The sequence below is a fragment of the Apteryx mantelli genome, unplaced genomic scaffold (assembly GCF_036417845.1).
Source record: "Apteryx mantelli isolate bAptMan1 unplaced genomic scaffold, bAptMan1.hap1 HAP1_SCAFFOLD_34, whole genome shotgun sequence".
Taxonomy (NCBI): Eukaryota; Metazoa; Chordata; class Aves; order Apterygiformes; family Apterygidae; genus Apteryx; species Apteryx mantelli.
Window position 1 is genome coordinate 4333040 of NW_027118693.1, and position 12281 is coordinate 4345320.

Genomic DNA, 12281 nt, shown 5'->3' on the forward strand with positions numbered 1-12281 from the left:
CTGTTTAAAATGGTGTCTCCTTGCTCTGTGTTGTTTCTCCACACCTCTTCTCTCTTCTCTGTTTTCCTTAGACTTTTTGTGAGTAACCGCATGCATCTCTTTCATTACAGTACATTTCTCTACCTGTCTCCGCTCTCTCTAACCTTCTGAGGAATCGTTTCCTCCACTCACCATCTTCTCTTACTCACTGCAGCTCAGTTGCAGATATGTTGAACCATACGACTGTCACAGAGTTCCTTCTCTTGGGCTTCCCCTCCCTCCACCATCAGGAGTACCTAATAGCAAACACTTTCCTGGCTTCCTACCTGGTGATCTTAGTTGGAAACCTGCTGATCATTGCCCTCATTCTTTCTGACCGAGACCTCCACAGACCTATGTACTTTTTCCTCTGCAACCTCTCCTCTTTGGAGATCTTCATCACTACATGCATCATACCCAAAACAGTAGCAAGCTTGTTGATGGGCAACAAAATCATCTCCTACCCAGCTTGCTTAACTCAGTGCTACTTCTACTCCTTCTTGGGCAACACCGAATTTGTCCTTCTTGCTGTCATGTCCTACGACCGTTATGTGGCCATATGCTACCCTCTTCAGTACCCCATGCTCATGAACAGTCAGCTTTGTGTTCAGCTCCTGTTGGGATCATGGACTGCAGGCTTCCTGGCCACCATTGTCCCCACTGTCCTAGTTGTCAGGCTGCCCTTCTGCAATGCCAATCGTATTGACCACTTCTTCTGTGAAGGCGTGCTTTTGATCAAGTTGGCCTGTGCAGAAACACAGATTGTGGAGCTGATAAATTTCATAACCTTTTCCATCATCATCCTTGGTTCACTGGTCATGACAGCAATGTCCTACCTATACATCATTAACACCATCCTTAGGTTGCCCTCAGCTTCGTCACGGAACAAGGCATTTTCTACATGCTCCTCTCATTTCACCTTTGTCATCTTGGGCTACGGTAGCTGCATCTTCCAGTATGTGCAGCCTTCAAGTCACCACACTTCCTATTACAAAATGGTGGCCCTGCTCAACACAATGATAACTCCTCTGATGAGCCCCTTCATTTTCAGCCTGAGGAATGAGCAGATGAAGAAGGCTCTCAAGGTGGGCTTGAAGAGAAGTGTGATAATCTCCAGGAAATGTTTTTCCTTCTGAGAAGAGATTTTGTAACTGGAGGGAAAAGGGAGGGGGATGGAACAAATGATTAGGATTCATTTGCTGAAATTACACCTTTCTTTCTTAGCAGTGTGAAGTTTCACGAAATCACACCAGTTTCTCTCCTGAAACATATCACCATGACAAGACCTAAACCTTCGATAGAGAAGCCTTTCAAATGGTCTAAAAGCACTTTACAAACCCTGGTGAATACCCTGGTGATGGTGTTTTCTAAGTGTGGAAACTGAGACAGAAAGCAGCAAGCTGAGGACTTCCTCCTTCCTTGGCACACCAAATTCTCAAGAATAATGCAATTATTCTCAGATCAAGCTAATAAAATAAATGCCCAGCGCTTACGATACAATACTGTTAGAGCCAATACTTCATCTGATAGAACAGATTCACGCAGTAGAATTAGTTTGTCCACTTATAAACATTTGTAACTTAAATGCCCTAAGCTGAGTGCATTGCCTGCCCTCCTTTGATCATGGGGAAGAATCAGCAGTCTGGAGGATTATACCATCTCCTCTTGCGTTAATTGTCCATAGCACTTCAGAGGAACTATACTGAGCATAGAATTGGAAGCTCAACTTTTTCATAGGAAATGCCAGGTGCGCTGAACCACACGCTGGGCAATGTGTTATAATTTGCACAGGTGAGGGACTCTAGCTCAGTGAGGTGCATCCTCTGCAGCCCCAAGGATTAGATCTAGGCCTTAAGTTCTCTCCAACCCCTTCACCAAACAAAGCCAAAGAAAAAAAACCTTCTTCTCTAATCCTTGTCATGGTATTGCCATTTTGTAATTTTCATGGATTCATTTTCATTCATGATTTGCAAGACAAATATCTTGTTTTGGAATGAGAATCAAAAGCAGTATTTGTTTATCCGTTTTAAATAAAAATATGACATTATCATTCTATCTGAGAGACTTTTTTATTATTTAAATCACTCACTCTCAATAGTACAGAAACACAAGATGGATGAGTTTAGTCTTAAATGCCTAGCATGGAAATTTTGAAGGTAATTAGTTGGATGACTCCCATGCCCTTTAAGTTGGCAAAGAATCCCACCAAGACATCTTCAGTGAAGAGACTTTGGAATCACAGATAGTGCTTTAACTTAGTTATCTTAGACATCTTATTGTGAGAAATCCTCCCCAATCTCACTGAGGCACTAATGTCTCTGATCTTTCTGGATAGAAAGCTACAGTTTGACTATCTGTGGGAGCGCCACACCTCTGGTTACAGCATAGAAATAACAGAACCTCACTGTTTGTCCACTGCTACCTCTACACCAATATCTTAGGTGCTTGCTTTGCTCTGATGGCATGGCCTCCAGACTGTTCACCTTATTTACACCAGGGAAAAGTCCAGGTGCAGTTGTGGGTACAGTTCGTTCAGGAATTTGCTTCTTCCATTGAAGGAACAGGTCACTGCAAGAGCCGCCCCTTGCAAGGGGTACAAACAAGACTGTGCTGGGTGTTGCTTCCTCTGCTCTGTGCAGATGTCAAACTGCATTTTATGCCCTAAGGCATGCAGCACATATCCTCACTGCCACACTACAAAACAAAACAAAGCACACCTTTTGTCAGCGGTGATCAACAGCCCTCACTTGATTTCATGTACCTTGAATGGAGGAAGCACACACAAAACGACATGCCTGTGTCTCTGGGCTGCAGGGGCACTACATGGGCCAGCAGACACCCAGGAGGCCCAGAAGTTAAGCAATATGAGCAGCATTTCCTGACAACAGGGTCTGCTTCCTGTAATAAATGTGCACAGTAAATAACAGACTTTCTTCTGTGGATAAAGGTCCCCTAAATAGCTACCCACCTCCCTGACACCTGAGCTGGATAAATAATGGATTGTTTTTGTTTTTTTTTATTAGTGGGTAAATTGAAAATGAAGTAAATAAAAAAAACAAAGGTGCACTTTGAGGACTTTGCTAAATGAACACAGAAATATTCTTGTCCACTGCAAACCCTTTCTTAGATCTAAAATGCTATGTTCCTTCTGAAAGTACTGACAACAGAAGTTGCATTCACCCTAGCCAGCGAGAGGGTGGCTCTGAAGCTCTTGTGTTGCCTACTCCTGTAGAGGCATCAGTAACATGCTCCATGAACGTGACAGGAGAAAGTAAGTGCCCAAAGTAAGTTTCTAAGATCTGCATGAGAGAACGTAGGCCAGAAATCATTTGTATTCCATTACTTTCTTTCCAAAAGACTCTGCCCATGCTGCCATCCAACAGAGTAGGTCTTCTTTCTGTGTAAAACTTTCAAACATTTTTGCTTCCTTCTAACAGAAATATGATGATATTCCTCTTTAGTTTCCTCCTAAATTATAAACCAGCTCAAGTGAGATAAATAATTTTCTACAGCTGCCTATTCCTTTTCCCAGGTATAAAGGGAGGCCAAATGATTAACACAAACTAAGACAGCTCAACTCCACAAGTGCAAAGGCCACCCTACCAGACTTCTGCTAAGTCACTGTTTTCACGGAGGGACTCCATATGATCTTTTGATAATGCACCCTACAAGCTTGGGAAGAGAGTTTCCCCTGTGTCAGTATGATTCCAGTCCCCTCCCCCCACCAGTTTTTTTTGTGATAAGCACAAAAGAACAATCTATATCTGTGGATAAGCAGCTTGTAGCCGCTTGTAACCACTATGTAGCCGCCCTCTTTTGTTTCTGCTCCCTGGAAGGCATGGACCTGGCTGCATATTTCAAGCACTATGCAAGTTCAAGACAGAAGCGTATTCTGGAAAAGGAACTAAGGGATGGAAAGAGAATGGTCATGAAGGGACAAATGTTGAGAGAGGAAGATAGAATTAAAATTTTCAAAACTACCTCTTCATGCCATGATAGCGACTTCGTTAATCCCATAAACATTACTACACATCTGGCACACCTGCTTCCCAGCTATCCTAAACACAGGAGTTGTTCCATAGCTATATTAGAACAGGAAAGTATTAAAACTCAGTTTGTTCTTTCTCGGATCAGGTGACAACAGTCTGCGCAGTTTGGGAATCTATCTCCTGAATACGTCTACTTCATGCAGATCACTTAATCATCTCTCTTGGGCTGAAGACGCACATTCAGAGAGATGCAGGCATGCATGGTTAAATGCATCTTGTCTGTCATGATATGAATGATAAAAAAGAACTGCTTGGGGATGGGATTATCAATGGCAACCTGAGCATCTTGATTAGAAGAGTGAGGGCTGTGTAAAAGACAGAAAACCCTTTGCTAGGGGTTGGCAGGGTGTTGGGTTTTGGTAAGAGATACACAATGATTAGGGTGCTGCAGAAATTTTTACTACAGGGAGGTGGAAGGAGATGGCTGAGAAAGCCCTCTGTCTGTCTCTGGTAGAAGGGGTTCCCAAAATAGTGAATAGGGTACTAACACATCCCATGCCTGGCAGAATTGAAAGGCGTGGGAATGCTGCTCAGCAATCACCAGCATAACAAAGTGGATATTCCCAAGGAGAGTCGTAATGCAGATAACTAGAACCAGTGGGAAGAGGAAGGTCTGAAATTCTGGGACATTAGTGCACCCTAGAAGGCTGCTTTTGGTAACAGACATCCCACCGTCCCACATATATTCCATGGGATAGCACTAGATGGCCACTGGAAATGGACATTCATGAAGTTCATTTTAAAAAACACGTTAGTGTTTCTTTGTTAGGCTTAAACATGAGAAACAGATGAAACCAGAATACATCATGTGCTCATTCAAAACTTTTGTGCTTAACAAAACTCTTAATTTCTCCTACTAGGCACCCTGTGGATTAGAGGCAGTGACAAGCTCATTAGGGTTCCCACAGTCTTACAAACTCCCAGGGGAAAGTCTCCCAGCATGAAGTGAAATCACAGGACTAAAGTGCCTTGGAGGTTTAATGGGGCTTGCTGAGGGCTGTTAGAGATAGAGCTGCTGCCAGAAGTCCATGTCTTTCACCAGGCACTGATTAGACCAGACCATCAGAGGCACCACTTGCAGGAAGACAAAGGAAAGGGACAGAGGTTCTTCTCTCAAGTAGCACCTTGATGTGGGGTGCCTCTTCCATTTTTGACACACGTGCACTCACAGAGTTTTAATGCTTTGCTTCAATGCAGTCTGCACATCCCTGCAGCCCCAGCCCTGCATAACTCTCCCCACATCATCCTCCGTCCTCAAGCAGTGCCTCTCAGGGATGAAATATAATCCTTGCAACTTCAATCTTCCTGATATTCCTCAGGCCTAGCTTGCAGGCCCCCTGCAATCTGACCCCATCTGTTGGTACCCAATGTCTTCACAAGGAACCTCATGGTATCCGAAAACTGCTCTGCATCCCCCAGATCCCACTGTTTGAGTGGTGCCTCTCAATCAGAAATCACAAGCCACGCTATGTAACACCTGCCCTTTTTATCCCTGAACTTCCACTCACCACCAAAAGTTTTAGTCTTCAGCTCCTTCTTCTCCTGGCTCATGAAGCAGGCACTTGGGATGCTCTGTAGTGTGTAAAGTTATCTGCACGGGGCTGGTAAATGAAACCAGGGCATGCAAGAAACTGGCAGCCACCTGCTGCAACAGCTAGATAACAGGCTGGATATCCTAGGACATGTAAAATGGCACTAGACAGCTGCTTAAGCCATTGAAGGCTGGTCGGTGGAATTACTCCCCAGCCCTATGAACTGAGTACATTTCCATGTGAGATCAACTACGCAGCTCATGTGGAGGTACCTGCACAAGAACACCCACAGTCAGGTGTCTAGCTCTCTGAACTGAATCTTCTCTGAAGCATCTTCCTTAGGATGATTTGCATCCCATTGGAAAATCAACTTGTTCTCTTCATTGATGGCAAGGGTACATCAAGCTGTGGCTGTCTGCACTTAAAATATCTCCGTTTAGCCAAGGCAGAATCTCTTCCTGGGGTCTTCATTTCTCAAGGATAGAGAACACTTTTTTCATCCAAACCCTCTCCCCACCCCAGCTCACCCCCTGCAAAAAAAAAAAAAAGGCAAAGCAAAAGAAACAAGACTTGAGAGCTGGAGAAAATGCTTTGCTGTGAGGGTTTCAGATTCTGCCATAGGCACAGGAACTTCCTCCCACGGAGCCCCCTCCCCAGCTAGCAGGGAAGGGCAGGGATGGAGTACAGTAAGGAAACGTAGCTTGCGAGCTGTATGGCAAGAGCTGTGAGAAGGGGTTGGATACTGATGTACTGTTTAATAGACTACAGTCAGGAAGCAATCAAGGGGACGTTTTTCCCTGAAGAACTTTCAAAAATGAACCCTGAAGAGAACAAAATCTACAAAATTGAGACGATCATTGCTGTAAAGGAAGAAAGAAACAGCTGCTGGTAAAATGCTATGGCTGGTCCATAAATTGAACAGTTGCATAGAAGCCTCCCAAGTGTGCACACCTAATTTTGGGGGATGGAGTGGGGGAAAAAGAGGATAGAGGACAGCTTTTTACATCATACTGCCTAGCAATGCCAGCACCAGGGTTTGCCACCAAACCCAACTCAGACTTTGCCATAGAGCAGGTGAGGACCCTGGAGCACTCAGGCAAGTGAGAGCTGGAGCTGGCAGAAGTGCAATACCGGCACAGCTGGATTAACATCAAAGATAAACTACCTTTGGAACTGCGCTGCTGGGTATGGCATGGCACTATCCTTCACAGAGAGGCTGTTCACTGCCCCTCTCCATCCTGGTGGATAGCAGGAACAATCTTACTAGCCCCACAGCATAGCTTCAATGATTGACTTTCCAGCCATTATCCTGGTCTAGATGGTATAATTAAGAGAACAAAGCTTAAAATAGATGAAATCTTCAAAGCTGTTGTACAGCCGGGGGCTAGTGCAGGGGAATTAGCTGCCTGATTTAGAGTTTAGGTCTCAGCTTGGATCTTAGCTTAGCTTAAGCTCAGAGCTAAGATTTAGACCTGAGCTTGCACTAGATGCTCTGACAACTGAAATTAGGTGGAAAAAATTCACCTGCATATCTCCGTATTCGTATTTCCTTATTCCTGGGGGTAGTAGGACCTTAATATCCCACACCCAGATACTTGATACTCCCAGTCTTTTGCAGTGCAGCCATTTCAGGCCTTCTCTGAATGCCACACAGCTACACCTGAGAGAGCACTGAGTTACTTGCCAAGGCTTACACTGTGGAGCAGGCAGAAGACAGAGGCAGGACCTATCAGCCACTTCTGGAGTTGCATCCTTGTTCTTCAAGTGTCCCGTATGAACAGAAAGCAACATGGAGCTCCAACAAGAGCACGGAACTGCAATGAGATCAAATTCCCAATAACACACTGAGGAAGAGGACTAAACTGTCTCTTTTTTGTTGGCAGTTTGCACTATGTTAACCAGATATGGACCTAGAATAAGATGATGTCCAAGATGAGATGGGAGCTGGGGCATTTCTGAGCAAGAAAGGAACAACTTGGCCCAAGCTTTTGCTTTTGCAAAATTGAGTTCTTATGTATATTTCTTTGCTCTATCCAAGCACTGCGTGAAGGCAAACTGGACCTGATTTGTCCTGGGTGACTGCATGTTAAGCCCCTTTCTACAGCTAGAATGGCAGCTGTGACGGGGAATGAGAAACAGAAGTGATAACTGCAAATAGCTAAAGAATGGAGGAGGTGCAATCAGTCTCAGACAATTGTATACACCTTGGAGAAAGCTGCAAAGTCTAAGCTGCTCTCCTGTACTTCCTCTGGGGTCCATGGAGAGAGCCTTCCTTAAGGAAATCCATTGCTTTCTCATTCATTTGTGCAGAGCACTTCTGGTAAATCACTCTCTTCATAATTTTTCCCATTGGGCAAGGGGACCATGTCTTCATCTGGAGGAAAGATGATGGTCCACAAAGGGAGCAGATACTGCTGGAGTGGTTTCAGCTGCCTACATGAAGTAGGATAAGTCATGCCTCCTAAATTCTACCTTTTCTTCCTGCGCAATCAGAAGAGAGGCTCGATGATAAGGTCAGATGTAGCTATTATATTAAAGACATCTATACTTGGGCAAGAGAGATCCTTCCGCAGACTTTCAGGTGGCAGAATTAGAGAGCAGTGAAGCCACTCCATTCTGACTGGACATAAAGGAAAAAATGACCACGAGGAGAGTCAGGTGTTGGAACACATTGCCCAGACAGGCTATGGAGAGTCTCCTCTTGGAGGTTTTCAAGACGCCACAGGACAAGCCCAGAGCCTCCTGGTCTGACTTCACTGCACACCATGCTCTGAGCAGCTGCGCAGCCTGGATGACCTCCCAGGGTTCCTCTCTCCCTTTCACACTCAGTGGAGAGGCAGAGGAGTCTCCTTGTCATGAGGCGCAAGTCAAAGAGAGCTGAGAGGAATCATGCCCTCCTGCTCCCCTTGACCTAAAGCAGGGGTGGAGGAGAACGCTGTGCACCTCCCATGTAGGAAAGAGGAATCCTGTGTGCAAGTCTGTAGCAGTAACTTGGCTTCCTCTGGCTCCCAGCAAGTCAGGTACCTTTGCCTCCGGGAAAGGTGTGGGTTTCCTCTCTCCTCAGAGGGCAGAGCCTGGCACCTCTGAGGGTGAGGCATGACATCCCCCATTGCAAGTCTCCAAACGCCTGCTGACTCTGCTTTTCTGCCCACTGACCGCTCATGGAGTGTGCAAGGAGAAGCTGTGGCACCTGTCTCACTCTAGTTCTGCTCCATGAATTTGAAGAGACCAGTGCTCATTCCCCTGGCTCGTGCTCACTCTTCCTAAGAGCATGCTGAAAGGCCATAGAGGTGTGGGCGAGGGCAGCTCAGAGCTTTCATCCCCACAGGGCTTCAGTTACCCAGGGCTCACTTTCTGCAGCACAAAGAGAGAGCTGAGCTGCAGCAAGGACCTTCAGGAGACTCACTTGTGCCATAAACACCAGAGACACTGCAGAGCAGGTGACATTCAGGTGCTGCTGAAGACTCATAGCAGGAGATGTTGAAAGATGAGTGCAAGGGCAGAGCAAGGAATGAGTCATGGCTCAGGGTCTGCAGACAGACTAGGAAAGAGGGGGATGTAGTGGGGAAAAGGCCTAGGGTGAGACCCAGGCCTTGCCTTTTGTTCTCAGTTACCATTAGAGGAAAGGTCACCACACCATGCTGAGGATTACAGGCAGGAGCTATATGTGCTGAGGCAGATCTGGGTGTTGTTAATGTGCCAGTGGCCCTTTGCGCAGTGACAACCAGCGAGGGAGACATGTGCCTCACTCCAGACCTTTCCTTCATGTCTTCTTACTCCAGCTCACTCTTTCCTCTAGATGCCCTCTCTGAGTCCTTGGCACTGCTGAACAGAGATACAGGGAGCATGGCTGTGGTGCAGAGTTAGAGCTGTGTGGTTGCTGCAGGGCATCAGCTGATGGGCACTCACACACTTCAGCTGAGAGAAAGAAGAGTTTGGGCAGAGTGTATGGGACCACTGTGCCTGTACATGTGCCTTAATTTCCTGCCTCTCTGAATCTTTCTCTCTCTTGCTCTCTCTCTCTCTCCATCTTGCTTTTGTTTTAGGGATCAGTCTCAGTCTCCCAGCTCTCTCACAGTTGACTCTCAGCCATCCACCAAGGATGTGATCCACAGGCAGCAGTGAATCTGGGACACCCTCCCTATGCAAGCACCTTTGGCAACAATTCATTCCCCTATAGGTGGGGTGAATCACTGACTCATCCATCCCAGGAGCTCCCTGGGCTGTCTAGATGGCTGCTTCAGCCTTCTACAACGCACTGTACAAGGTCTAAAGTTTGCAGCAGGGAATCACCAGGGACATCATTTTATCTGACCCCTGTGTTATGAAAGGCCAGAGGAGGAGTGGGCAAAGAGCTCTGTCTTGCAGCCATGGACTTTCCCTGGGCAGCTACTCAGGCGTGTGTCAGGGGGTTACCATAAGCATGTGCTTGACCCTGCTTCCACACTACCTCAGTCCCTACTCACCCTCGGGGCACTCATCCACCTTCATCACAGTGCTGAACAGGGAGCCCTGAGAGCTCAGCTGGAAATGCTGAGGTCCAGGTGCTGTGCTGCTGCTGCTGCTGCTGCAGGTGACAGCTCAAATGCTCTCAGAAATTAAAACCGAGGAGGAAAAGATGTGCAGGAAATGAACTTCCCTCTCCTTTTCCCTTCTTCCCCATACAACGGTTCTCTTCCTCACGTTGCTTGGATGGCTCAGGTACCCCTTCTCTGGCATTCACTTTTCCCCCTCCCTTCTCTCCCAAGTTACACAACTGCTTGTAAGTATCCTCTCTAACAGTCCCTTTACAGTCCCTTCCAAGACTGAGCTAGTAACTCCTGACCACTCTTTGCCAACAGAAAGAGATGGACTGTCCAGTGCAGAATCATCTCCTCAGAAAGCACGTGTTTCAGGGAGTTGAGACCACTAACTCTGTTTAGTGTGCATCCTTCTTCTGTGAGAAGAAGCAACCTTTGGTGTGATGTGTTCCCCTAAAGGCTATTTTTGCATGACGGGGCTTTTTCTTTCTGGCACATCTGCCTGTTGCTCGAGAGCAGAAGGATTTGGCCAACAGCTATGCTGGGTATTACCGGGAATAACTTCAGGCATAGTAGGCTAAATACGAGCAAATGTACATTCCTTTTTAATCCACACAGTGAAAGAGGCACCTCAATGGAGCAGCTCATCTGTCTCATCAGAGGAGGTTCCCCTGGGATGAGCAGTTTTGCCCTCCACAAGAACCTGTTCCTGTCCTTTCACTAGGAATGAAGCCCCTAAACCAAATGTGAATTCGGTCAGATGAGTGCAAATCTCATGTTGTCTCTGTCAACCTTTTTACCACAAGCACAGAAGCGCATGCTCTTTCTCTGCGGTTCCCTTCCTGCCAAGTGGGTTTGACAAGAAGGACCTGCAGCGCTACAAGGAGAAAGAGGAATGGGGCAATTGGACATCTCCAGTGGAGTTCCTCCTGCTGGGACCGGGTAATGTCCCCAAGCTTCCGATGCCTCTCTTCCTCCTCTCTCGCATGATCCACCTGGTGACCATGTTTGGGAACATCCTCATTGTTGTGCTATTGGTGGCACGCAGGCATCTGCATACCCCCAGGTACTTCTTCTTGGGGAATTTCTCCAGTGTGGAAATCTTCTACACCTCCACCATTCTGCCCAGGCTGCTGGCCAGATTCCTAACTGGGGACAGAACCATTTCTGCTCATGGCTACATGACACAGTTCTATTTCTTTGGCTGTTTTGCAGCTACTGAGTGTGACCTGCTGGCCACCATGTCCCTGTGATCGGTACTTGGCCATATGCCAACCCCTGCTCTGTGCAAGCCTCATGAACTGGAAGGTGTGTCTCCAGCTGGTGTCGGGGTCTTGGCTAGCCCGATTACTAATGTCTACAACAGTGACGTGGTTATTTTCTCAGGTACAGTTCTGTGGCCCCAGTGTCATTGATCACTTCTTCTGTGATTTTACCCCTTTGCTAGCGCTCTCCTGCAGTGACACCACAGTGCCTACGCTGGTTACTTTCGTAATCGGCTTTCTGGATGTAGTCTTCCCTTTGCTATTCACTCTGGCATCCTGTGTCTGCATCAGAGCTGCTATCCTGAGGATCCCCACCAGCATGAGGAGGCAGAAGGCTTTCTCCACCTGCTCCTCTCACCTCACCATGGTCACTGTTTTCCACGGGACCCTCACCATTGTCTATATGATGCCCAGAACAGCTCTGCTGAGACAGCTCAATAAATGTTGTCCCATTTTTCTACACCATCCTCACACCCATGGTCAGTCCACTCATCTACAGCCTGCAGAGCAGGGAGATCAAGGGGACTCTTGGAAAGGCACTTAGGAAAACTGTGGCCTCCACACAGAGCTCATACTAGTTGTGATCCACCAGGAATGAACTGACCTAGCATGGCAGACTTGGAAATGCATGTTCTGTGTATCAGGTGTAGCTTTCAAAGTGCAGCATATGGAGAAGTTTGTGGAATGGGAAGGGGGAGAAGGGAATAAATGTCTTAGGGGAATATAGGCCTGGTGTAGAAGAGTGCAAAGAATATCCCTGGCTGTCTTCTTTCTTTAAAATAAACCCCATTATCATGCTGGAAGCTGGAGCTCTTGAAATGCCTTAGCTTTCTTTTTCTGTGAAGAGCATAAAGGAATTTCAGCCGTAATGTGAGCTCCTTCCAGGGGCAAGCATTG

The 12281-nt window shown here is 46.7% G+C and overlaps 1 protein-coding gene and 1 pseudogene across 1 annotated transcript; both read left to right on the forward strand.

The window, feature by feature from the left end:
* Positions 1-206: 206 nt before the first annotated feature.
* On the forward strand, positions 207-1088 carry LOC136996389 (olfactory receptor 6E1-like; the record flags this gene model as incomplete). Its single annotated transcript, XM_067317312.1, has 1 exon — positions 207-1088. A coding segment is annotated over exon 1 (882 nt), but the record flags the coding sequence as incomplete, so codon positions are not given.
* Positions 1089-6619: 5531 nt separating this feature from the next.
* LOC136996346 (olfactory receptor 5P68-like) lies at positions 6620-11928 on the forward strand (annotated as a pseudogene).
* The last annotated feature ends 353 nt before the right edge of the window (positions 11929-12281 follow it).